Source organism: Microcaecilia unicolor, chromosome 2 (genome assembly GCF_901765095.1).
Source record: "Microcaecilia unicolor chromosome 2, aMicUni1.1, whole genome shotgun sequence".
NCBI lineage: Eukaryota > Metazoa > Chordata > Amphibia > Gymnophiona > Siphonopidae > Microcaecilia > Microcaecilia unicolor.
The window spans coordinates 463,875,244-463,902,342 of NC_044032.1; the positions used below are offsets into that span (position 1 = coordinate 463,875,244).

Genomic DNA, 27,099 nt, shown 5'->3' on the forward strand with positions numbered 1-27,099 from the left:
TAAACTCAAATACCAAGAGAACAGACAATTAATAGAAATCATCACAGACTCGAATCCAGCTGAGCCTCACCAGCTAATACAAATAGGCTATATAAATGCCAGATCTGCAGTCAACAAAACCACAACAATAACCGACTGGATCACAACTGACAAACTTGATTTCCTACTCATGAGTGAAACCTGGATCCATGACCCTAAAGACCCCATAATCCTAGAGCTATGCCCTCCAGGATACAAAATTTCCCATTGGACAAGGAACAGAAAAAGGGGAGGAGGCATAGCCATAATCTACAACTCCCAATTCACCATCACAACAATAGTGGAATCCATACTTCCTCAACTGGAAATAGTCTCAGTTAGAATCAACCACCCAACTCTACACGACCACCTTAACCTTATCCTGTTTTATAGGCCACCAAACAACTGGCAAGACTCCCAATCGCAATTTATGGATTTCATATCGAATACATGTGTTTCCGCCCAGAACCTTCTTATAGTAGGTGATATCAACCTTCACCTTGAAGATACCAACCTAAATAACGTATGCGAATGCAGGGACTTCCTCCAACTATGGGAGATCCACTGGCCAAACATGCAACCTACCCATAATAAAGGACACACACTAGATATCATTATATACAAATTCTCATCAGAACCAAACCTTGCACTAATAGATACTAAATGGACACCATGGTCAGATCACTATATAGCAAACTTCTCCCTTCAATGGCGAACAAAAAATTCACAACATAAACAGGAACGACAAACATATACCACAAGAGGCAAAATAGATCCGCTAACATTTTGGCAACAATTCTATAATGACGAATGGACAACCCCAACAGACTCATACCAATTTTTTCTTAAATGGGATAACAGATGCAAAATTGTCCTAGACAATATAGCCCCACTTCAAACTAGAAACTTACACAGAAAAAATTCAATACCATGGTTCAAGAAGAACTAAAAGAACTAAAGACACAAGTCAGAAGATTAGACAGCTCATGGAATAAGAAACAAGACACCTCCATATTCAACAACTGGAAACAACTACAAAGAAAATACAAATATACCATTAGACAAACTAAAAGAAAATATTATAAAACTAAAATTGGACCAAACTACAAAGATACACATAAACTCTTCCTACTCGTAAACAAATTACTAAATACCACACCGGTTACGATTAACAACACAGACACTCCATCAGCAACTAAACTTGCAAACTACTTCAAAGAGAAAATCATAAAGCTATGACTCATGATTCCTATCAACACAACAGATTATGTCGACCTCCTGGAATGCCTAGACCCAATACCCAGGGAATTTCCGGCAGACCGATCATGGACCAATTTTGATATACTCTCGATCAACAATATCTCCCAAGCGCTTGGGAGATACGCTAAGTCGCAATGCAAACTAGATACCTGCCCTATCACCCTTATAAAATTGGCTCCCCAGCAATTTTAAAACAGACCTCACGGAGCACCTAAACTACATGCTACAAAACGGATTCTTCCCTAAGGATAAAGGAAACATTCTACTCACTCCTCTACCTAAAGATGCAAAGAAAAGCACAAATGACCTAACCAACTATCGACCAGTGGCGTCTATCCCACTGATAACCAAAATCATGGAAGGCGTAGTGACGAAACAACTCACGGACTACCTAAATAAATACTCAATTCTGCACGAATCACAATCAGGATTCCGCTTGAACCACAGCACTGAAACAGTACTAGTGTCTTTAATGAATTCTTTCAAACAAACAATTGCAACTGGTAATAACATACTCCTACTACAATTCGACATGTCCAGTGCCTTCGACATGGTCAACCATGGAATATTACTAAATATTCTTGAATACTTTGGAATTGGAGGTAACATTCTCAACTGGTTCAGAGGATTCTTAACCACAAGATCATACCAAGTAATAGTGAACGAAGATATCTGAACCCCATGGACACCGGAATGTGGAGTCCCCCAAGGATCCCCCCATCACCAACCCTCTTCAACCTAATGATGATACCTTTGGCCTCAACCCCTACATATATGCAGATGATGTCACGATTTACATCCCGTTCAAACATGATTTAAATGAAATCACCAATGAGATTAATCAAAGCCTCCAAATCATGCACTCCTGGGCTGATGCATTCCAATTAAAGCTAAATGCAGAAAAAACACAATGCCTTATACTCACCTCACAACATAACACAAGTAACTTCACCACCATATCCACACCAAACCTATCTCTTCCAGTCTCAAACAATCTGAAAATTCTGGGAGTGACCATAGCCCGAAATCTCACACTCGACACCCACGTGAAGAACATAATGAAGAAGATGTTCCACTCCATGTGGAAAATCAAAAGAGTAAAACCTTTCTTTCCAAGATCCATCTTCTGTACCCTGGTACAGTCAATGGTGCTAAGCCACCTGGACTATTGCAACGCACTATACGCTGGCTGCAAAGAACAGACTATCAAGAAACTTCAAACAGCCCAGAACACCGCAGCCAGACAAATATTTGTCAAAACAAAATATGAAAGTGCGAAACCTCTACGAAAAAATCTTCATTGGCTCCCACTCAAAGAACGTATCGCGTTCAAGATCTGCACGATGGTTCATAAAATCAACCATGGATAAGCCCCGAGCTATATACTAAACCTCGTAGACCTGCTATCACACGCGACCAGCTTCTCCTACATGAGTACACAGATATGGAATGCATTACCAACTAACTTGAAAACGATTAACGACATAACTACCTTTCGTAAATCTTTGAAAACCTATTTCTTCAACAAGGCATACAACGGGAACCCATAGCGAATTACAACACCTCACCACTTCACCCTATTCCGACATTTATCTTTCTATAACTTTGCATAGACCTTTTTTCTTCATCCAGAATCTTTTTTGTAACACCAATTGTATCTATCTCCTGGAATGGCGATGCCATAACAGTGCTTGTAAGCCACATTGAGCCTGCAAATAGGTGGGAAAATGTGGGGTACAAATGCAATAAATAAATAAATATTACAGTGACAGTATGTGCTTTTTCTGACAATACACACTTATTAAATGTAATGGTAATCTGCTTGATATTAGTTTGTGTATCAGCATTCTAGTGCATGGCTTTCTGTGTCCAGGTAAGTGTTGGGAATTTTATGCTGCTTACATTAACAAAATAAGCACTTTCTTAGTGACACTCCAGACCTGTCAAGACGTTGGTCAGGATGCTTGGATTATGCATGCCTACCAGCAGCAGAAGACTGAGAACACTGACTCTGAAACTTATATGAACACTGTGCAGACCACAACCAGCCAGTATTTCTCAAGTCTCCCAGCAGATGGTGGGCATGCAGTCTGAGATGGTCTTGTAGGCCTTGGGAAATGAGAAGGGGGAAAGAACATATTCTTCTCTTTTCCTTACCCCCTGCTTTTCGTGTCTAAAAAAATCCTGGTTAGAGTCCTTTGACTCTGTCTATCTTTACTTAGGGATTCTGGTCTGTGTGGGCCTCTCTTCCCCCAGGGGGTTGAACCCAGAAGGCTGGGTCCTCCCCCCCCCCCCCCCCCCACACACACAAATGACCTTCCGTGTAAGGAGAATTGTGAGTGTGCCTCAGCTCCAGGGCTGCTGGATGCCTTGTGTGCCCCTGTTTCCTTACCAGCTACTGGGCCTAAAAAACAAAACAGGCATCAACTTTGGACGGCAGCTTGAACAACCTGTACCTGGGCCTGGACAGCAGTTGTGAGTGGTGAGTTGATTTCAGGTTCCCTCTCCGTTGTTGTTATTTGGTGCTGGTTCTTTATGGTTCCCCTGCACTCTCCACAGTGCTCAGGACCAATCTTGGGATGAGTACAGAGAAGTCGTGCCGCTGTCACACATGTGGGAAGCAGGGGGTGGAGGCACCCAACACTCAATGTTGGCTCTTCGGGGAGCCGAAGTTGGCAGTGGTGGCTGCGTTGGATGCTCTGCTGGGGGAGAGTAAGGAGGTTTTAGCTACCATGAGGGAGAGTGTATAGGTGGACCCTTCAGTCATCCCATCTTTGGTGGGAACTGCTGCCATTTTGGATTTAGCCCACCTTTCGGAGCTGCCTCCTCGTTTGGTTCCAGAGGGTTCCATTCTGGGTCCTGTGGTTGCTTGGGATAGGAATCTGCTTAGGGGGTGGGGAGTTGGTTTTCCCCCATTTTGTCTCTCTATAGGGCCTGGCAGTCTGGAGGAGCCCTGGGTAGGAGGCGCTCCTGTGGAGGAGCAGGCTCTGGGTCCAGCCAAATGTGGAAGGATGGACTGTGCTGAAGACTTAGCTGTTTTGGAGCAGGATTGGTATGAAGAGGATTTTTCTGATCTTGAAGAGGACCTGGTAGCAGAGGGGGGAACCTTTGCCCTGGAGAAAAACCTATGGCTGTTCTCATTTTCCACAGAGATGAGTTGTCAGAATTGATAGCTCAGGTTATAGCAGTGCTGAACTTTGAGGATGAGGTAACTGTGGAGGGCATGGCTAAGAAACTGGGCCCACTGGTGAAAGGCATAAGAAGGCAACCAAAGTCCTTTCCAATGAATCAGGATCTGTGGGACATGATTCATGCAGAATGGAAGTCCCCAGTGAAACTGTAGGATGGCAAGAGCAATTGGGAAGCCGTATCCTATTCTGTTAGAGAACAAGGATCCTTCTGTCCACCTACACGGTAATAGCAGCAGTCATGAAGAAGACTACCATTCTGATGGATGGTGGCATGGCCCTTAAGGATCACAAGGATAGGAGGATGGAGACCGGCTAAAGTGGAGCTTTTACATGTCAGCATTAGCACTGCAGGCTTCCATGTGTATGTGTGTGGGGGGGCTGGTTGTTAGAAAGGCTTTTGGATGCCTCTCCATCTGACCATAGGGCTTTTACTAAGGAAGTGGTTAAAATAGAGATGGGTTTCTCCTTCTTGGCTGATGCCTTGTATGATCTCCTGAGGCCTCTGCAAAGAATATGACTTTCTCCGTGGTGGCCCGCAGAGCCTTGTGGCTTAGGGGCCAGGCACCAGATGTAGCTTCTAAGTTTATTCTTTGTACATGTTCTTTTTGGTGTGGATTTGAATAAGTTGGTGCATGCGTAGGGGACTCTAAGGTTCCATTGTTACTGGAAGACCAACCCGGGATAGCAGCTAGAGGCTGTTCTGCTTGTGGTAGTTTTCAGATGCTAGGCAGTATCGTCCTGGTAGGTTTAGTAGAATACAGAGGAGTCATTTATTTGAGAGGACCCAGACCTCTCAGGGAGGCTGGGCAGAGAGCTTTGTGCAAGTGCCCCCAGCCAGGTCAGAAATTTCCAATGAAGGTGAAGGGTTCCAACCTCTGGTAGCAGTAGGTGCCAGGTAAAGGTACTTCACCAGAGGTTGATCCACATTGCTTCAGTCCAGAAGGCTCAACATTATTTGCAATGGGTATTAACTGGAGTTCGAGCAGTCCTTGCCAGACCTGTTTGTGGAGTCTCCCTGTCATTCCTAGTGGAAAGCGAGAGCAATCAGGGACACACTGCAAAGGTTGATAACTTTGTAAGCCATTGTGCTGGTGCCTCCGGAAGAACAGGACAAAGACAGTTATTCCAACTACTTTGTTGTTCTCAAAAAGGAGGGCACTTTTTCTCTGATTTTGGATCCTCAAGCAAGTGAACAGAGCCCTCAAAGTGCCTAGCTTTCATATGGAAATGCTGCAGTTGGTCATTGTTGTGGTCCAGAGAGGGAAATTTCTCATGTCCCTCGACCTTAGGGAAGTGAATCTGCACATCTTCTTTCCTCCTCGAAACTAACTACCTGTTCCTCTGATCCTATTCCCACCCATATACTTAAGTACATATAAGTACATAAGTAATGCCACACTGGGAAAAGACCAAGGGTCCATCGAGCCCAGCGTCCTGTCCACGGCAGCTGCCAATCCAGGCCAAGGGCACCTGGCAAGCTTCCCAAACGTACAAACATTCTATACATGTTATTCCCGAAATTGTGGATTTTTCCCAAGTCCATTTAGTAGCGGTTTATGGACTTGTCCTTTAGGAAACAGTCTAACCCCTTTTTAAACTCTGTCAAGCTAACCGCCTTCACCATGTTCTCCGGCAACAAATTCCAGAGTTTAATTACGCATTGGGTGAAGAAAGATTTTCTCCGATTTGTTTTAAATTTACTACACTGTAGTTTCATCGCATGCCCCCTAGTCCTAGTATTTTTGGAAAGTGTGAACAGACCATTCACATCCACCTGTTCCACTCCACTCATTATTTTATATACCTCTATCATGTCTCCCCTCAGCCGTCTCTTCTCCAAGCTGAAAAGCCCTAGCTTCCTTAGTCTTTCTTCATAGGGAAGTCGTCCCATCCCCACTATCATTTTAGTCGCTCTTCGCTGCACCTTTTCCAATTCCACTATATCTTTCTTGAGATGCGGTGACCAGAGTTGAACACACTACTCAAGGTGCGGTCGCACCATGGAGCAATATAACGGCATTATAACATCCTCACACCTGTTTTCCATACCTTTCCTAATAATACCCAACATTCTATTCACTTTCCGAGCCGCAGAAGGTTTCAGTGTATTTTCGACGACGACACCCAGATCCCTTTCTTGGTCCGAAACTCCTAACGTGGAACCTTGCATGACATAGCTATAATTCGGGTTCTTTTTTCCTACATGCATCACTTTGCACTTGCTCACATTAAACGTCATCTGCCATTTAGCTGCCCAGTCTCCCAGTCTCGTAAGGTCCTTCTGTAATTTTTCACAATCCTGTCATGAGTTAACGACTTTGTATAACTTTGTGTCATCAGCAAATTTAATTACCTCACTAGTTACTCCCATCTCTAAATCATTTATAAATATATTAAAAAGCAGTGGTCCTAGCACAGACCCCTGAGGAACCCCACTAACTACCCTTCTCCATTGTGAATACTGCCCATTTAACCCCACTCTCTGTTTCCTATCCTTCAACCAGTTTTTAATCCACAATAGGACTTTTCCTCCTATCCCATGACCCTCCAATTTCCTCTGTAGCCTTTCATGAGGTACCTTGTCAAACGCCTTTTGAAAATCCACTCTCTCCTACTGTCATCCCTTTTATCTGTCATATCCTCAATCTTTCACTTTCCACTGCGACTGTTCCTGATGCCTTCAAACATGCCGTAGTCACACCACTCCTTAAAAAACCTTCATTGGACCCTACCTGTCCTTCTAACTATCGCCCCATCTCCCTCCTCCCTTTCCTATCCAAGATACTTGAATGTGCTGTTCACCGCCGTTGCCTTGACTTTCTTTCATCTCAAGCTATTCTTGATCCACTTCAATCTGGCTTTCGCCCCCTTCATTCAACTGAAACAAGTGCTTGCTTAAGTCTCCAATGATCTGTTCCTGACCAGATCCAAAGGTCTCTATTCTATCCTCATCCTTCTCGATCTATCTGCTGCTTTTGACACTGTTGATCACAGCCTACTCCTTGATACGCTGTCCTCACTTGGATTTCAGGGCTCTGTTCTTTCCTGGTTTTCTTCTTATCTTTCCCAGCATACCTTTAGTGTATACTCTAGTGGATCCTCCTCTATTTCTATCTCACTGTCAGTTGGTGTACCTCAGGGATCTGTCCTGGGACCTCTTCTTTTCTCCATCTATACTTCTTCCCTTGGTACTCTGATGTCATCCCATGGTTTTCAGTATCATCTTTACTCTGATGACTCCCAGATCTACCTCTCCACACCAGAAATCTCAGCCGAAATCCAGGCCAAAGTGTATCAGCCTGCCTTTCTGACATTGCTGCCTGGATGTCTCAGCGCCATCTGAAACTAAACATGACCAAGACTGAGCTTCTTATCTTTCCCCCTAAACCAACCTCTCCTCTTCCCCCATTCTCTATTTCTTTGGATAATACTCTCATCCTTCCTGTCTCATCAGCTCGTAACCTTGGGATTATCTTCGACTCCTCCCTCTCCTTCTCTGCACATATTCAGCAGGCTGCTAAAACCTGTCATTTCTTTCTCTATAATATCACCAAAATTCTCCCTTTCCTTTCTGAGCACACTACCAGAACCCTCATCCACACTGTTATCACCTCTCACTTAGACTATTGCAACTTGCTTCTCACAGGTCTCCCTCTTAGCCATCTCTCTCTTCTTCAATCTGTTCAAAATTCTGCTGCACGACTCATATTCCATCAGTGTCATTATGCTCATATTAGCCCTCTCCTCAAGTCACTTCACTGGCTCCCTATCCGTTTCCGTATACAGCTCAAACTCCTATTATTGACTTATAAGTGCATTCACTCTGCAGTTCCTCAGTACCTCTCCACTCTCATCTCTCCCTACACTCCTCCCCGGGAACTCTGTTCACTGGGTAAATCTCTCTTATCTGCACCCTTCTCCTCCACCGCTAACTCCAGACTCCGTTCCTTTTATCTTGCTGCACCATATGCCTGGAATAGACTTCCTGAGCCGGTACGTCAAGCTCCATCTCTGGCCATCTTCAAATCTAAGCTAAAAGCCCACCTTTTTGATGCTGCTTTTAACTCCTAACCCTTATTCACTTGTTCGGAACCCTTATTTTATCATCCTCACTTTAATATTCCCTTCTCTTGTTTGTCCTGTTGTCTTTCCTAATTAGATTGTAAGCTCTGTCGAGCAGGGACTGTCTCTTCATGTTCAAGTGTACAGCGCTGCGTACGTCTAGTAGCGCTATAGAAATGATAAGTAGTAGTAATAATGCATTCCTATTTACAGGGTTCCTCAAAGGTTTCTGCATTTTGGGTTGGCACTTTCAATTCTGCATGCTGACCTTTGGCCTTGTGATTGCTTCTCAGACTTTTTCCAAGGTGATGGTAGTAGTAGTGGTGGTCCTGCACAAGGAAGGAGTCCTGGTACATCTCTGTCAGGACCGTTGACTGATCAGAACTAAGTCCTTCCAGGAGAGTGAGCAGCACTTAGGTGATCCAGTTTCTTCAACAGTTGGGCTGGATATCAATCTTGCCAAGAATCATCTTTTTCTCTCTCAGTTTCTGGAGTATCAAGTTCAATACTCAGTCCACGTGCTTCTGCTCTCGGAGAGGATTCTGAAACTATCATCGGGTTCACACAAAAGGGATAAAAAAATGAAACTGTGGAAAAAAACCCTCCTGACACAGAGAAAAATGTTTCAAAAAACCCCCTCTCTGTGAATATAAAAGTCCATTCCTCAAAATTGTTGCTCTATACCAAAGCAGTCTTTTTTATTAAAAAAAACTCTGTGGTTTCACTGGTGGGTATCACAATTTCTTTTGACAAAAGTACAGATAGTGATGATCTTTGAGAGGACCTTGGAGGTCTTAAAGGCGTATGAAGGGCTAACTTATTCTTTAAGTACTCTGGTCTATTTTGTCTGAGGACCTTGAAAATCAAACATAGATTTTTAAATTTAGCCCTGTAAGGTACTGGTAGCCAGTGTAGCTTTTGCAGGAAGGGTGTGATGTGGTCACGTCACTTGTAGCCTTCTATCAGTCATGCTGCAGCATTCTGTGTCAGGTCTCAAAGCAAACAACTAGGTTTGCGAGCCCTTGGGCCGCTGCCAAGGAGCAGCAGTGGCAGGCAAAACCACCCCAACCAGCACTGGACAAACACACACACAAAGCAGGGACTGCAGACAGGGATAAGCAAAGGAAAATGGCAAGACACCCAAACACAACTCATGGATTTCATCTCGAATACCTGTGTATCAGCCTCAAACATCCTCATACTATGTGACATCAACTTACACCTTGAAGATGACACCCTACCAAGCACACGAGAATTCAAAGAATTCCTACAACTCTGGGATCTGCAAAAACCCAACTTACAACCAACCCACGAAAAAGGACACACACTAGATATCATAACAAATAGACTCGAACCGGACTCAACTATCACACTCACCAACACAAGATGGACACCCACATTATGGTCAGACCACCATAAAGCAAACGTCACTCTTTACTGGCGAAAAACACAACTAAACACAATCAATAAACATGAACGAACAACCTACACAACGAGAGGAAAAATAGACCCCACAACATTCTGGCAACAAATCTACCAGAGCGAATGGACTACAAACGCTAACACCATCCAATTCCTCCAAGAATGGGACGATATAAGCACAACAACATTAGACAAAATTGCCCCAGCCCAAACCAGAACATCACACAGGAAAAATGCAAATCCATGGTTCACCGAAGAACTAAAAAAACTGAAAACACAAGTCAGGAGACTTGAACGAGCCTGGAATAAAAAGAGAGACGAACAAACACTAAATGACTGGAAACAACTTCGAAGAAAATACAAATACACCATCAAACAGACAAAAATACTACATTATAAAACATTAATAGGACCAAACTACAAAGACACACATAAACTCTTCAACCTCGTGAACAAACTGTTAGACACCACACCTGTTACAACCAATGGCAAAGATATACCAAGTGTCGACAACCTTGCAAAATACTTCAAGGAGAAAATTGTACTATTACGACACACAATACCCGCCAGCCCTACAGAATACACCACTCTCTTAGACTGTCTAGATCCAGAAGAAGGAACACACCCAGCAGACAGAACCTGGACCGACTTTGAACTATTATCAGAAGACCTCATCTCCAAAACTCTCAAAAAATATGCCAAATCCAACTGCAAACTAGACATATGTCCAAATAGCCTCATGAAATCTGCTCCCCAACAATTCATAATAAACCTAACAAACCACATAAACTACATGCTACAAAATGGACTCTTCCCAAAAGAAAAAGGAAAAATCTTACTCACACCAATTCCCAAAGACACAAAGAAAAACACGAGCGAAATAACCAACTACAGGCCAATAGCATCCATACCACTAATAACCAAGATAACCGAAGGTGTGGTAACTAAACAACTCACAAGCTATCTAGACAAACATTCAATACTGCATGATGCCCAATCAGGATTCCGTTCGAATCACAGCACAGAAACAGTATTAGTCACCCTTAAATTCAAACAAATAATTGCAACTGGCAACAATATACTCCTCCTACAATTTGACATGTCAAGCGCCTTCGACATGGTTGACCATGGAATCCTACTACACATACTTGAATATTTTGGCATCGGAGGAAATGTCCTGAATTGGTTCAAGGGGTTCCTAACCCTGCGCTCGTATCAAGTCACCTCAAATTCAACCAAGTCCAAGGCATGGATACCTGAATGTGGAGTCCCACAAGGATCACCTCTATCGCCAACCATATTCAACCTAATGATGATCCCTCTAGCAAAACTCCTATCAAACCACAACCTAAACCCATACATATACGCCGACGATGTGACAATATACATCCCATTCAAACAAGACACCAAAGAAATCTCCAACGAAATCAATCAAAGTCTACATATCATGAACACATGGGCAGATGCATTCCGCCTGAAACTAAACGCAGAAAAGACCCAATGCCTGATACTCACCTCCCAATACAACACAACCGAATTCAACGTGATAAACACACCAAACCTAAAACTTCCAATCTCAGAAACGCTAAAAATCCTCGGTGTGACTATCGACCGCCACCTAACACTCGAAACTCACGCAAACAACATAACCAAGAAGATGTTCTTCAGCATGTGGAAATTGAAAAGGATAAGACCATTCTTCCCAAGATTCGTCTTCCGCAGCCTAGTGCAATCCCTCGTCCTCAGCCACTTGGACTACTGCAACTCATTATACGCAGGCTGCAAAGAGCAAATACTGAAGAAACTTCAAACAGCCCAGAACACAGCAGCCAGGCTCATCCTCGGAAAACCTAAATATGAAAGGGCAAAACCACTGCGCGAGAGACTACATTGGCTTCCACTCAAGGACCGCGTTACTTTTAAAATTTGCACATTAGTCCATAAGATCATTTACGGTGAAGCCCCAGCGTACATGTCTGATTTAATAGACCTACCACCCAGAAACGCCAAAAGATCATCCCGAACTCACCTCAACCTTCATTACCCAACTTGCAAGGGGTTGAAGTACAAGACGATACATGCGTCAACCTTTTCCTACATTAGCACGAAGTCTTGGAATACACTACCGCGCAACCTAAGAACGATTAACGAACAAGCCTCCTTCCGTAAACTACTGAAGACTCACCTGTTTGAACAAACTTACGGAAAGAGCCAAAACACATAGAAACCAAACTCACTGTTCACCAACTCAATACATATCCACTTCTGATCCCTCATCCCTTTATCCAGTCAATCATTCACTTACTCACGGAACTATGTACATTATATGCCAAGGTTTCTAACAATGCCCTTTTTTTCCCATTGTCTCCTTCTAATGTTTCTATGTTGATGTCCCATTGTTATATTCCCATTGATATTCGAATGTCTCGCACAATTCTGTTCAATGTAATCCATAACCTAGTCGTAACAAATGTATTTCTATTATTCATGTCTTATTGTAAGCCACACTGAGCCCGCAAATAGGTGGGAAAATGTGGGATACAAATACAATAAATAAATAAATAAATAAATAAAGCAGGAACACACTGGACAAGAACACTTGGACTGGAACACAGGACTGGAGCAAGGCTTCACCTGCACTTGACCACCCTTCCCCAGGAGTTGAGCCCCTGGGTGCAGGCGGCCGGCAGGACTTACCGGACTGGGCAGGAACTGGATACCAGCAGGAAACACACAACAGAATCAAGACTACCAGCTGCCAGGCAGCACTAAGACAGGAACACAGACAGGAAGGAGTCAGGACTAAAAGCTGCCAAGCAGCCACTAATAAAGAACACAGACACAAGACAAGGAATTGCAGACCAGAAACAAGACTAGGAACTAAACAATAAAACCAAAGCTAACTGCACACAAAAAAACAAGAACCAGGCAAGAACTCAGAATAAAACTGGACTAGGCAGAAGAGCACAGAGCACACCCACATACCAGGGACCTTAGACGATGCAAAGGCAAACACAGAAGTTTCTAAGTGATTAATAAAGCCCATCAGCTGCTAAAGCTCAGCTGCAGCAATCACAAGGCAACTACGGGTGTTGTTCAGGTACAAACAAGGAAAGCAATTCTGGCAGCCCGGAAGAGCTGGACTGAACTGGGCTGAAGTCTGGAACGGGTGACAGTAAATAGACAGTCCATTGCAGCCACCAAGTCTGGCCACCAGAGCACGAGGTGAGCAGAGACAAAGAAACTGTCACAAACGTGACATTCTGAATTAGTTGGAGTTGATAAAACTTTTTGGTTTGGCCAGTGTACAGGGCATTACAGTAGTCTAGTCATGATGATATCATGGCATGGACCACTGTGGTCAGACTCGTCTTTTCAATATACGGAGAGAGGTTTCATAGTTCCCGTAGGTGATAGAGACAGTTTTTGAAGGTTATTTGGATTTGTGGGATCAGAGTGAGTGATGAGTCTAGCAGTATTCCAAGATTCCTGACCTGTGATTTTAAGGGGAGTTCATACTTCCCTAAAGGTATTTTGAAGACTGGTATTTGTCCACTTGTGTTGGTACCCAAAGAATCTCTCTTTTATTTGGGTTCGGTCAAAGTTTGTTGTTGTTTGCTCATGTCCTGAGTTGTGGTTAGGCAGGCAGTGAGTTTACTCAGCTGTGGGTAGATCTGGTTCAGTGAGTATGAGTAGTTGCACATCATCAGCATGGATGTAGAATTTTGTGTCCATTGAACAAAGCAACTCAGCCAAAGGCTTGAGGTAGATATTAAAAAAAATGGGAGACAGTATGGAACCCTGTGGCACTCCAAAGTCCAGTGCCAAATATGATGATATGCTGTTGCTGAACAGAACTGATTGTTGTCTATCTGACAGATAGGATTTGAACCAAGTAAATACTGTGCCACTGATACCTGTTTCTTCCAGTCTTGTAAGCATGATATGATCCACATTGTTGAAGTCTGCCGAGAAATCAAGCAACACTAGTATCGAGGTACATCCCCTGTCACGATTTCTGTGCAGATCATCAAGAAGGGACATATGAACTGTCTCTGTTCCATACCTACAGTGGTGGAAATAAGTATTTGATCCCTTGCTGATTTTGTAAGTTTGCCCACTGACAAAGACATGAGCAGCCCATAATTGAAGGGTAGGTTATTGGTAACAGTGAGAGATAGCACATCACAAATTAAATCCGGAAAATCACATTGTGGAAAGTATATGAATTTATTTGCATTCTGCAGAGGGAAATAAGTATTTGATCCCCCACCAACCAGTAAGAGATCTGGCCCCTACAGACCAGGTAGATGCTCCAAATCAACTCGTTACCTGCATGACAGACAGCTGTCGGCAATGGTCACCTGTATGAAAGACACCTGTCCACAGACTCAGTGAATCAGTCAGACTCTAACCTCTACAAAATGGCCAAGAGCAAGGAGCTGTCTAAGGATGTCAGGGACAAGATCATACACCTGCACAAGGCTGGAATGGGCTACAAAACCATCAGTAAGACGCTGGGCGAGAAGGAGACAACTGTTGGTGCCATAGTAAGAAAATGGAAGAAGTACAAAATGACTGTCAATCGACAAAGATCTGGGGCTCCACGCAAAATCTCACCTCGTGGGGTATCCTTGATCATGAGGAAGGTTAGAAATCAGCCTACAACTACAAGGGGGGAACTTGTCAATGATCTCAAGGCAGCTGGGACCACTGTCACCACGAAAACCATTGGTAACACATTACGACATAACGGATTGCAATCCTGCAGTGCCCGCAAGGTCCCCCTGCTCCGGAAGGCACATGTGACGGCCCGTCTGAAGTTTGCCAGTGAACACCTGGATGATGCCGAGAGTGATTGGGAGAAGGTGCTGTGGTCAGATGAGACAAAAATTGAGCTCTTTGGCATGAACTCAACTCGCCGTGTTTGGAGGAAGAGAAATGCTGCCTATGACCCAAAGAACACCGTCCCCACTGTCAAGCATGGAGGTGGAAATGTTATGTTTTGGGGGTGTTTCTCTGCTAAGGGCACAGGACTACTTCACCGCATCAATGGGAGAATGGATGGGGCCATGTACCGTACAATTCTGAGTGACAACCTCCTTCCCTCCGCCAGGGCCTTAAAAATGGGTCGTGGCTGGGTCTTCCAGCACGACAATGACCCAAAACATACAGCCAAGGCAACAAAGGAGTGGCTCAGGAAGAAGCACATTAGGGTCATGGAGTGGCCTAGCCAGTCACCAGACCTTAATCCCATTGAAAACTTATGGAGGGAGCTGAAGCTGCGAGTTGCCAAGCGACAGCCCAGAACTCTTAATGATTTAGAGATGATCTGCAAAGAGGAGTGGACCAAAATTCCTCCTGACATGTGTGCAAACCTCATCATCAACTACAGAAGACGTCTGACCGCTGTGCTTGCCAACAAGGGTTTTGCCACCAAGTATTAGGTCTTGTTTGCCAGAGGGATTAAATACTTATTTCCCTCTGCAGAATGCAAATAAATTCATATACTTTCCACAATGTGATTTTCCGGATTTAATTTGTGATGTGCTATCTCTCACTGTTACCAATAACCTACCCTTCAATTATGGGCTGCTCATGTCTTTGTCAGTGGGCAAACTTACAAAATCAGCAAGGGATCAAATACTTATTTCCACCACTGTAGGTCTGAAGCCAGATTGACGTGGATGTAGCTAATTACTTTCAATTAGCCGGTCGTTGAGTTGACTGCAGACTGTCCGATCTATAAGTTTTGCCAGGAAAGGAATCTAGTTGGTAGTTTTCGAGCTTGTCCTGGTCCAGTGAGCTCTTTTTCAGTAGGGGGCGCACCACAGCTCTTTTTATTGTTGGCAGCTGCCCTTCCATAAGAGAGGAGTTAACAATTTTAGTGGCCCCTTCAGTGAGGCTTGTGCTCGCTCGTTTTAAAATATTTGCTGGGCAGGGATCAAGAGGGCAGGTTGTAGACCGTAGACCTTTCAGGATATTTTCAAGAGCTTCCTCTGTGACCTGGTTGATTGAATCCCAGATGGCTGTGCATGGCGGAGAAGAGGGTGTGTTCTCTCCATTAACTGGTAGGAGCTTTGATGGGACTGTCTGTAGCTCCTGATGGAGGCCTTGAATTGTGTTGACAAAATAAGTGGCAAAATCATTGCTGGTTAGTTGTGACTGAGAAGTCTGATTCTGTTGTGGGGTTTGCAGTAGGTTGTTTAAATAGATACTTGGTTGAATTTGCAGTTTGTTCAATGTTTTGAGAAAAATATTGTTTTTTGGTTGTTACATTTCTTATAGTTGAGCCTATCTTCATCTAGATGAGATTTTCTCCATTTTCTTTCAAGTTGACATCCTTGATGCTTAAGGATCCGCAGTTCTGGGGAGAACCACGGAGAACGTTTGTTTGTGGAGCATAGGACCATCTTTAGAAGGCCATTATTTCTAATGCCATTGCTAAGCATGTATTCCATATATCAACCTGTTCTGACATTGTCATAATCTTTTCATCCATATGGGGGTAGGACAAGGCTTCTAGGATGTTTTCAGCAGTCAGATTTCTCATGTCTTGGATTTCCTTCCAAACTTTGATTAGGCCCATCTGTTTTATGTAGGCCTTAATAGAAAATTTGATTAGGAAATGATCAGTCCATGATAGGAGTGTTTTCTCTATGCCACCAACCTCATGTTCCAAGATGTCAACCCATTTGCAGAACACAAAGTCTGGCATATGGCCTCCAACTCATAGATTTGATCTCCTGAGTGAATCCTAGAGCTACCATCGTATCAAGGAAGGCAACAGTAGTGGTGTCTGGAGTTTCAGTGTGTAGGTTAAAATGTAACCTGTCTATGCATGTTCCTGGCTTTTGGATGGCCTTTTATAAATTTTCACTTTAGTGTATTTCACTCATGACCCCTTATCTATAAAGTAATACTTGCCACTAAAGGTACCCATGTAATTGACAATGCCTATATGTACCCCTAGTTGCATGTGCTTAACTTTGCTATGTTGTATGTTTATTTCAGGCACTCAGATATACAAAAACTGTTTGAGGTATTATCCTATTCTGTTTCTGAAAAGTGGTCCCAATTGAAAATGATGTCTGCTGACCTACCTGGGCTAGAGAGGTGAGGCCTTTTACTTTTTTGATGACTAGGTAGAGGACCAGTACAGTTATGATTTGAAAATGTCTATCCTCTTTCTGAAATCAAGATTAAGATGATGATGGTTTGCATTCCAGTAACTTCTTCCATTTAAATGTGATCCCATTGGCATTTACTGCCTTGAACACTGCCTTTTACTCAGGTTGTTAGATACAACCTCCCCTACACCCCTTCCCGTGCACTCCGTTCCATGGATAAATCCTTCTTATCTGTTCCCTTCTCCACTACTGCCAACTCTAGACTTCGCTCCTTCTGTCTCGCTGCACCCTACGCCTGGAATAGACTTCCTGAGCCCCTACGTCTTGCCTCATCCTTGATTGAAAGCCCACCTCTTTAACATTGCTTTTGACTTGTAACCACTCGCCCCACCTACCCTCCTCTCCTCTTTCCTCTACACATTAATTGATTTGCTTGCTTTATTTTTGTCTATTAGATTGTAAGCTCTTTGAGCAGGGACTGTCTTTCTTCTGTGTTTGTGCAGCGCTGCATACGCTTTGTAGTGCTATAGAGATGCTTAGTAGTAGTAGTAGTAGTAGTAGTAGAAATAGGTGGCTTACATCAATAAAATATCCAAGTAGAATTATTTTTCAATTTTAAACAATTTGTTTTAGGTTTTGTTATCCAGTCCACTTTTTGTTTAATGATGATTGCACCTATGCAGTATTGTGTTTAATGATAATCATGTTCAGTAGTTTTAAGGGTCACATGATTGCTTGTATGCCTAGTTGGAAATTGCTCTGCCTAAACTTTAGTATTTTCTAAAAGCTTTCAGAATTGAAGGAATACCAGGTTAATATATCATAAACATTGCCTAATCAGAGACATCCACACTCTCATCACCTCTCGCTTAGACTACTGCAAATTGCTTCTCTCAGGTCTTCCACTCAGCCATCTCTCTCCTCTTCAATCTATTCAAAACTCTGCCGCACGACTAATATTTCACCAAGGTCGTTATGCCCATATCAGCCCTCTCCTGAAATCACTTCACTGGCTCCCTATCCGTTTCCATATACAATTCAAGCTCCTCTTGTTGACCTGTAAGTGCATTCACTCTGCAGCCCCTCACTACCTCTCCACCCTCATCTCTCCCTACACTCCTTCCCTAGAACTCCGATCACTAGGCAGATCTCTCCTAATTGCACCCTTCTCCTCTATCGCTAACTCCAAACTCCGCTCCTTCTATCTCGCCGCACCTTATGCCTGGAATAGGCTTCCTGAGCCATTACCTCTAGCTCCATCCCTGGCTGCCGTCAAATCCGGGCTAAAGGCCTACCTGTTTGATGCTGCTTTCGACTCCTGACTTGTAACTTTTATCTTATCCTTATGTGTCCTTCTGTCTGTCCTTCCCTTCTCCTTTTTGGTCCTGTCTGTTTGTCCTGATTTAGATTGTAAGCTCTTTTGAGCAGGGACTGTCTTCTTCATGTTCAATTGTAAAGCGCTGCGTACGACTGGTAGCACTATAGAAGTGATTTATAGCAGTAGTAGATATTTTAATGTCTGATTAAAATAGATATTTAATAACATGTGATTGTATTTATATATAGCATAAATATATTACAAAATTGCTCCCACCATGTATATTAGTCTATGTAGAACTTTGAGAAAATGAATTTTTTTTTTGTAAAATCAACTAAATAATTCTTTTTTTCAACAGATTTTTTCAGTTCTTTGCAGTTAGCAGCGCAAGTCATGAGCCAGTGAAAAGGATGCATCTTCCTGTGCTCCTGCAGCAGTCTGAACTACCTGCTGCAGGTAAAGCTGAAAATGACAAGGTAAAGTTCAATGGCATAAAACACTGTAACTCATATATATATTTTTTTTTTTCTACATACAAATATGAGGAAAATATCATTTAGTACATCAGGCGCTATTCTGTCCTCAATTAGAAAAACAAAATAACCAGGTTATATGAAGGTCTTTCACATTTTCTTTTAATTGTTCTGTACAATTGCTTCTGCAGTTATAAAGTTGACTTACTAGTGAAGTGGTTAGTATTCCAAGCTATAGAAGACAGCAACACCTAAGGCTCCGATAATGAAAGTTTAGTTCAGTAAGTCAGTGCTTCTAAACCCAGTCCTCGAGACACACCCAGCTAGTTAGGTTTTCAGAATTTCCATAATGAAAATGCATGAGATGGATTTGAATACCAAGGAGGCAGTGCATGCAGACCTAAATCTTGCATATTAATTGAGATATCTTGAAAATCTGGGTGTGCCCCGAGGATTGGGTAGAGAAACACAGTTTTAAGTGATGTTGAGCAAGTTATGGATTTGGAAGTTGTTCATGGTGCATCTGTTATTGCAGTGGTTTGCAAACCTCAGGTTTTCAGGATATCTACAATGAATATTAATGAGAGAGATCTGCATGCAGTGGAGGTAGTGCATGGCAAATCTCTCTCATTAATATTCATTGTGGATATCCTGAACTGGCTGGGGTACCTCCAGAACCAGTTTTAGGAATCACTATGTTAAGGTATTCAGCTTTATGTGCCTATATTTTAATATCATCTAACCATATTTTTCTCTGAAGAAAGACCTGATAATACATTTTTTCAGAGTTAGTTTTGCATATATATGACAGTAATGCTGTTGATTTTCTCTTCTACCACTCCGTTTACTTTTCTTGCATCAAGCCTTTTATCATTTGGAATTCAGATGCCCCAGCTGGTTTATGACCACTTCATTCTTCACAGTGGTTTTAGGGTTGTGATTCCAGTGTTTTTATAGTACAAAGATGTTAGTTTTCAGTGGATAAGCCCTGCTACCTTATTGTGCCTTTTTCATATACAGGCCTTCTGACATTGGTATGTCATTTAAGAAACAAATTGTGTAACCATTTCCAATTCTATTTTTACAGAATCTGCTTTTCTCTGTTGTGCTATTTTTTTTTTTCTATGCTCGTTGTGAAGCATCTTGTCAGTAGTCCACTGTTCTGTGTTGCAACTATCAATCTTTAGGCTTATGTTCACCTTAGTCATCCCTTTTTGTTTTTTGTTTAACAAATGATTCATGAAGTAGCATTTTGTGTATCCCACTATATTTGTCCATTAATCATTGGTTTTATTTGTTTGTTGATGTAATTATTGAAAGTGTGTGTTTCTCTTGTTTTGCAAATTTCATTTGTGGATTCTAATTCATTCTTTCTTTTTTGATTGAATTTTAAAGAAATACCATGTTAACACAGGTATCTGATGGGACAATATCAGAATCTTAATTGCTAAGATAAGCATCTAATTTATCCCTATATGTTTTTTTCAACTGTAGGGCCAGCCAAAGTACCAGCAATCCCCCCCCCCTTCATATTTCCTGTATATGTACAGCAAATTCCACCAAACATAAGTTCACATGTGTAGGATTCTTCCAGTTGTTCACTACTACTTGTAAAACTACAGTAAGCATAAAATCCATGAAGGATGAATCTTCTGCACTTAGTGCTTCCACAGTCCCCAACAATTTTCAAACTATTGCTTTATATATTAAAATGGTATGGTAATACTCAATAACAAACTTACCCTCTGCCAAACTTGATGCCATGAAGGTTGAACTATCTTATAATAAAAGAGCTGATGAGTTAAGGTACCCAATTCTGGCTGGGAAAGCCAGACAGTTATCATTCTTTTTGCCAAATTTAGCAATAGTGTAAGAAAATATATTAGTTGGGGAACAGTTGCTGAGTGTGATACCCTCACTTGCTTAGCCCATAACATTGACCACTGTTTGGGTGTCAACGTTCCTTCAAAATTGGAGGGCGAGACCTAGTGAGGGAAGACCCGACGCGAGTCGCGACATCGACGAGGAGATTTGCTGCTTTCTTTTACAAGCAGGCAGGGCAGACGCGAAGCGCTGCCTGCCATGCCGCTTTTCAGATTTTTCTTAAAGACACAGGATAGAGGCAGGAGACGAGGGCTGACTGCAGTCTGCAGTGCCAACGGAGTACCCCACCCCCCACCCACCCACTGACACCCGGGGCGGACCGCCCTCCCCTTGGTACGCCACTGTTCTTGCTTCAAATTGTCCATCGATTTAGAGAGCTGATCTACCATAGAAACCAGATTCATCGTTTGTTGAGTTGATTTTGCAATCAAAGCTTTCATGCCTTCCGTAGCTTGCCAGAGAGTATCGAGTGTAACCACCATGGGGGGATTCAGGAAACCTTCTCCTTCTCTGTTCTCATTAACTGACGATAACTTTTCCAAGGGAGAGCTCCCTCCGCGGGCCTCAGTATTCACGACTTCCGTGTTCTGTTTACCCGCATTCTCCTCTCGCGTTATAGCAGGACATGGTGGATTTCCAGGCGTCGGAGGAGAGACTGTTACTTCATGTTCCAGAGATGTCGGGTTCCCTTCCGCGGCGTCTAGCGGAAGCTCAACTCCGGTTTCAATCGGTGGATGCCGGAGTGCAAAACTGTCTAGCGTGAGCTGCTTTGGGGAAGATGTTCGAGCTGGAGAGGGTAATGCTCTAACAACCCCCTTTCTCTTAGAATGTGGCATATCGCAAGTAGGAAAAACTTAGAGCACACGTTGATCAGTCCTGCTGCTCTCGGCGTGTCGGCGCCATCTTAGCCACTCCCCCTTATGGAAGTGTCTTTACCAACCTTTAAGAAGCTGTTAAAGACAAAACTATTTTAGGAAGCCTTTAGTGTGGACCCTTAATTGTATTCCTATTTGACTTTTCTGTAGACTTGGACGGGATTGTGGAAAAATATACTAATTTTTCAACCAGCATATTATTATTGTGAGACATAAACCAACGTCTGGAAGATTAGAAAAACATCATTGTTCAAGATATGTATGGTTTTCTTAAGCCTATAAGGTATTCTTGTCCATCTGCTCAAACTACACATGAGAAGGGCCATCAGCTGGATTTGATTTTATATACTGTTAATTTAACAGCATCTCTGCAAGTAGAGGTGGGCCTTGCCGTAAATCCTCTACCACTTGAGGCCCAGCAAGATAATACTTAACTTGGAGATAGGGGAATAAATCCCTGGGCTGTAGCTGATAGCGTGTTTGCAACTCTCCAAAGGTCCACACTGTCCCCATCAAAAAATTGTCCCATCCATACCAGACCTTGTCTTTCCCATGTTTTAAATAATGCTGATCCCTCCCTAGACAAATTAAATATTATAGAGGAGCAGCGTGTACCAGGAATAGACCCAACCCTCCAAAAGTTTCCCTCGTAACACCTGCCAAATCTTATTTTATTTTATTGCACTTGTATATCACATTTTCCCACCTATTTGCAGGCTCAATGTGGCTTACAAAACCTGTCATGGCATCACCATTTCAGGGTACAGAGATACATTTGATGTTACAAAGATATCAATAATAACGTGGCTAACAATTCAATCTAATCACGCAGTTACCGAAAAAAGATGGTCACAGTAAGGGAGGAGTGGGGATGTGTTGTGGTTAGTTATGGATTCTCATGGTAGGCTTTGGTGAAGAAATAGGTTTTCAACGATTTGCGAAAGTTTGTTATTTCGTTAATTGTTTTCAAGTGATTTGGGAGGGCGTTCCACATCTGCGTGCTTGTGTAGGAAAAACTGGATGCATGTGTTAGTTTGTATTTTAATCCTTTGCAGCTGAGGAAATGTAGATTGAGGAAAGTGCGGGCAGATCTTTTGGCATTTCTGGGTGGGATGGGAGGTCCACGAGGTCAAGCATGTAAGACTGGGATCTCCGTGAATGATTTTATGAACAATCGTGCAGATTTTGAACGTAAGTTCCCTAAAAGGCCCTCCCCTTCCTTCTCTGAGGCTCCTGCCTGGTGGCAGCCAAGGTAGATGCAATAGGGGTATATCATCTCCCTCCTCTTTCTTTATCTCCATCCATTGTTTAACTTCCCTCGTCTGCCAAGCCAAAATCACTCGCAACTGCACTGTATAATAATAACAGCGGATATTGGGCACTGCCAATCCTCCTTTTTTCAACAACCAAAGAACTTAAGTCAGGCTGCCATCTTTGCTGAAGATGTCACTTCCTCTCGGAAATCTGTCTTTAAAGGTAGACAGAGCAAGGTGGCCTGAGAAAGTGGAAGGAAATTTTTCTTCCTGCACATGCAACGCTTCTATGAAAGCTCTGGGCTAGCTTAACCTATAGGGCAAGTGACATCACAGGATCAGGCATTTGGCACCCTTTATCTCTGATACCCTGGACCAGAGCCTCACCTGGTTCATAGGTAAAGTCGGTCCTGCATCAGTTAACTATGATTCAGATTATTCTTCTCAATGTGTGTCACTTTGCATTTGTCCACATTAAATTTCATCTGCCATGCTCAGTTTCCTAAGGTGCTCCTGCATATTATTTGATTTTTTTTACACTTGAAGCACAGTGAATGCGCTTGTTAAGAAATCTTTTGTGCTGATGAAATACCTTAGGGGAATCCACAATTTGCTGGATACTCTCACGTTTTGTTTAGTAGTTCAGAGTTTAATTCTGTCTATCCTAGACTATAGTAATAGTATTTACGCTGGCTGTCAAAAGAATCTTCTAAAGAAAATGCAAACAGTTCAGAGAACAGCAGCTCATTTGATCCTCTGTGCTTATAAATATGACAGAGGAGAGCCACGTGACGCTATGAGCTGAGCAAGATGCGTGGTGCTCTGGCTCCGGGATCCTCACCCCTTAAGCAGCTATTTCCGCCATCGTGGGAGGCATTAGCTACGCTAGCATAGCGGGTAAAGTGCTTATGAACAAGTATATTAATAAATCGCCAGTGGAAATGGCGCAAAGAATAACAAAAAAGGAAAAATTAAAAGCGGGGAATCAAGACAGCAAAATGGCGGACGGACAAGTTCCTGCGGTGATGCCTGCTAGCTTTTCGGAGCAGCAGCTGACTCAGCTGACCACCGCGATTGAACAAGCTTGGGAACCGAAGTGGTCCGCACTACACGAAAAATTGGATAATTTTCAGACGGCGCTAGATGGCATGGGAATTAGAACAGGCGATTTGGAGGCCAAAATGTCGGCTCTTGAAGACGAAGCTCGGCCCAGATATCCAGAGTTTATAGCGCCAATTAAAAGAGCAAGGTGAAAAACTCGAAGACCTGGAAAGCCGCTCCAGAAGGAATAATGTACGTATAGTAGGGCTACCAGAGCAATTACCAGAACGGAATTTAGAAACTTGGCTGGAGAATTGGCTAGCCAAGGAACTGGCCCTCACAGATTCTGCTGGATCCTTGGTTATAGACCGTGCCCACCGCGTGGGAAAAAGACCAGAAGCAAATGCCAGGCCACGGGTAGTCGTGGCGAAAATTCTTAACTATAAACATAAGATCGAGATCTTGCAAGGCTTCACAGTGCGAAGAGACTCGCTGAAGTATGGGAGCCGAAATTTACTGATCTTCCAGGATTATACAATGGCGATGCAAGAACAACGCAAAAAGTTTCATCCTCTCTTTTCTACTGTAATAGAGAAAAGATTAAATTTGCGCTACAGTATCCTGCCAAACTGCGCTTATTTCTGCAAAACAGATGGCACACTTACTCTTCAGCAGAAGAAGCCCGGATAACCAACTCCTAGAAGGTTCCTGAATACATAATTTGAAGGGGACTGTAAGTGAATGAGATAGAGATTTAAGTGATTTCTTGCTGAGGAAATGTTTATTGTGAAGCTGTTGGGGGGTGGGGGTCTCATAGCAAGAGATTGTGGTTCTCACTTTTTCGTAGGCCGAGCGGCCTGGGAAGATGCTACAGGGTACAATGGAGGTGAAAGGGAAAGAGGGGGGCGGGTGGGAAGGGAAGAGTAACAAAACATGTGTAATTCCTCTAGTACATGGTATCTGGATTGTTCGGAAAAGCATTGGTTGGCACTGTATAAAGAACTACATTAATGGGCAGCTCCTGCAGGGGAAAACTGTAGCTGATCTCATCTATATGCAGTATAGGGAATTAGGCACGGAATTTAACCACCCAAAATTTCAGACATGCCTATACGAATAATTACGTGGAATGTGGGTGGGATAACCTCCCCGATCAAGCAGACAAAGATCCTAACAGCGCTTCGTAGGCATGGCGCGGACGTTTCCTGCCTACAAGAAACCCGCCTATCCAATGTGGAGCATAACAAACTTAAAAGAGCATGGGTAGGTGAGGTCCTGGCTAGTCCTTCTCAAGGTCGGAAGGGAGGAGTGGTAATCTTATTTAAAAAAGGCCTATCTTATAAAGCCACATTACTAGCTAGAGACCAGGGAGGGCATTATTTGTTAGCAAAAATATGGCTCCAAGGGTTGGAAATGAATCTGCTAGTGGTATATGGGCCAAATAAGTAGGACCCAGAGTTTTATCAAAAACTACTCCACTTATGTCATAAACATGGAGACCCCCCCTGTTGCTGGTGGGGGATCTAAATTTAATTATGGACCCAGTATTAGACTGCACTAACCCCACTTCACAACATTACCGAGGTTATAGGGAGGATACTCTGCTGAACCTGGTGCAGATCTTAGACTTGGTAGATGCCTGGAGGGTGCTACACCCATCAGAGAAAGATTTTACACACCGGTCTAGAGCCCACGGGACTCAGGCTAGATTAGACTATACTGTGATAGCACAAACCACGTTCTATAGAGTGCTCAGAGTAACGATAGGACCAGAGGAGATATCGGACCACACTCTGGTGTGGTTAGACCTGGAAACAAATGTAGAAGGGACAGGAGAGAGGAGATGGAGGTTCCCAGCCTACTTATATAAGGACCTCCACGTCAGGAAATACCTCTCTGAGAAGTGGGAGGAATACGCCACGTATAATATACAACATGAAGATCAAGCATCTTTATACTGGTCGGCCTCCAAAGCAGTACTGCGAGGAGACATTATTGCATATGTTACACATAAGAAAAAGAGAGCGGCTGCCAGTGTGTTGGGGTTAGAAGCACAATTGCAAAAAGCAAGGCAGGCTCATGCCCAACATCCATCGGCACTGACACTCGAGACTCTAAAAGCCACACAGGTGTCCCTCAATACATTATTACACGAGAAGGAAACACATTCCCAGTGGTATAGGAAATATAAGCTGGAACGATACGGCAACCGACCAGGGCGGCTATTAGCCCGAATAATAAAAACTGGGGATGGCCCAAGGGCGATAGATACGTTGAGGGACGGCCAAGGGACAATCACAAATAAGCCCGCAAAAATTGCACAAATACTAGCTAAACACTTTGCCCACTTGTATACTAGCGAGCACTTAGGGAACCCACAAGACATAGAGCAGTACCTGACACAGGCTAGGCTTCCTAAATTAACTGAGAACGAGATGCAGGCACTGAATGACCCACTGACAAAGAGTTGCAGCGCCAGGACCAGATGGTTATTCAGGAGAGTACTTTAAGTTGCTACCATTGAAGGCCACAGGTGCTTTGTTGGAATATTTTGAAGAAGTTATAGAGAGAGGAGACTTTCCTCTATACGCTAATACAGCCACAATTACACTTATTCCGAAGCCCAATAAACCAAAAGAGAAGGCCGAGTCTTATAGACCGATTTCATTACTAAACGTGGACACAAAACTGATAGCAAAGATCTTGGCGGAACGCTTAGCCTTAGTTCTACCTCGACTCCTTGGACCAGATCAAGTAGGTTTTGTTCGGAATAGGTCCTCCTCCTGGAATGTTAGGAAAGCACTACTGGCCATGGCTAGCTGTCAAGAAAGAGGAGGACCGTGTGGGCCAGTGGCGCAATGGATAACGCGTCTGACTACGGATCAGAAGAAAGAGGAGGCCCGGTGGTATTAAGTCTAGATGCTGACAAAGCATTCGACAGAGTTAGCTGGGATTTCCTCTTTCAAACTTTAGAACATATGGGATTTGGTGATTGGTTTCAGAAAGCAGTGAAGGCGTTGTATAGTCATCCCAGAGCAGCCATAATAGCCAATGGGATTATAAGTGCAGAATTTAACATAGAATGGGGCACATGACAGGGATGTCCACTGTCCCCCCTTCTGTTTGTTCTTTCATTAGAACCACTGTTGCACCACATAAATCAAACAGAGGC

At 43.2% G+C, this 27,099-nt stretch overlaps 1 protein-coding gene across 1 annotated transcript in view; it reads left to right on the top strand.

Moving 5' to 3' along the window:
- C2H20orf194 (chromosome 2 C20orf194 homolog) overlaps positions 1-27,099 on the top strand; it is a 441,211-nt gene that overhangs the window by 319,472 nt on the left and 94,640 nt on the right. The window contains exons 24-25 of the mRNA XM_030190991.1: positions 16,968-17,069; positions 18,760-18,877. Coding sequence (XP_030046851.1) covers positions 16,968-17,069; positions 18,760-18,877 — 220 coding nt within the window. The remainder of the gene's footprint in view (positions 1-16,967; positions 17,070-18,759; positions 18,878-27,099) is intronic.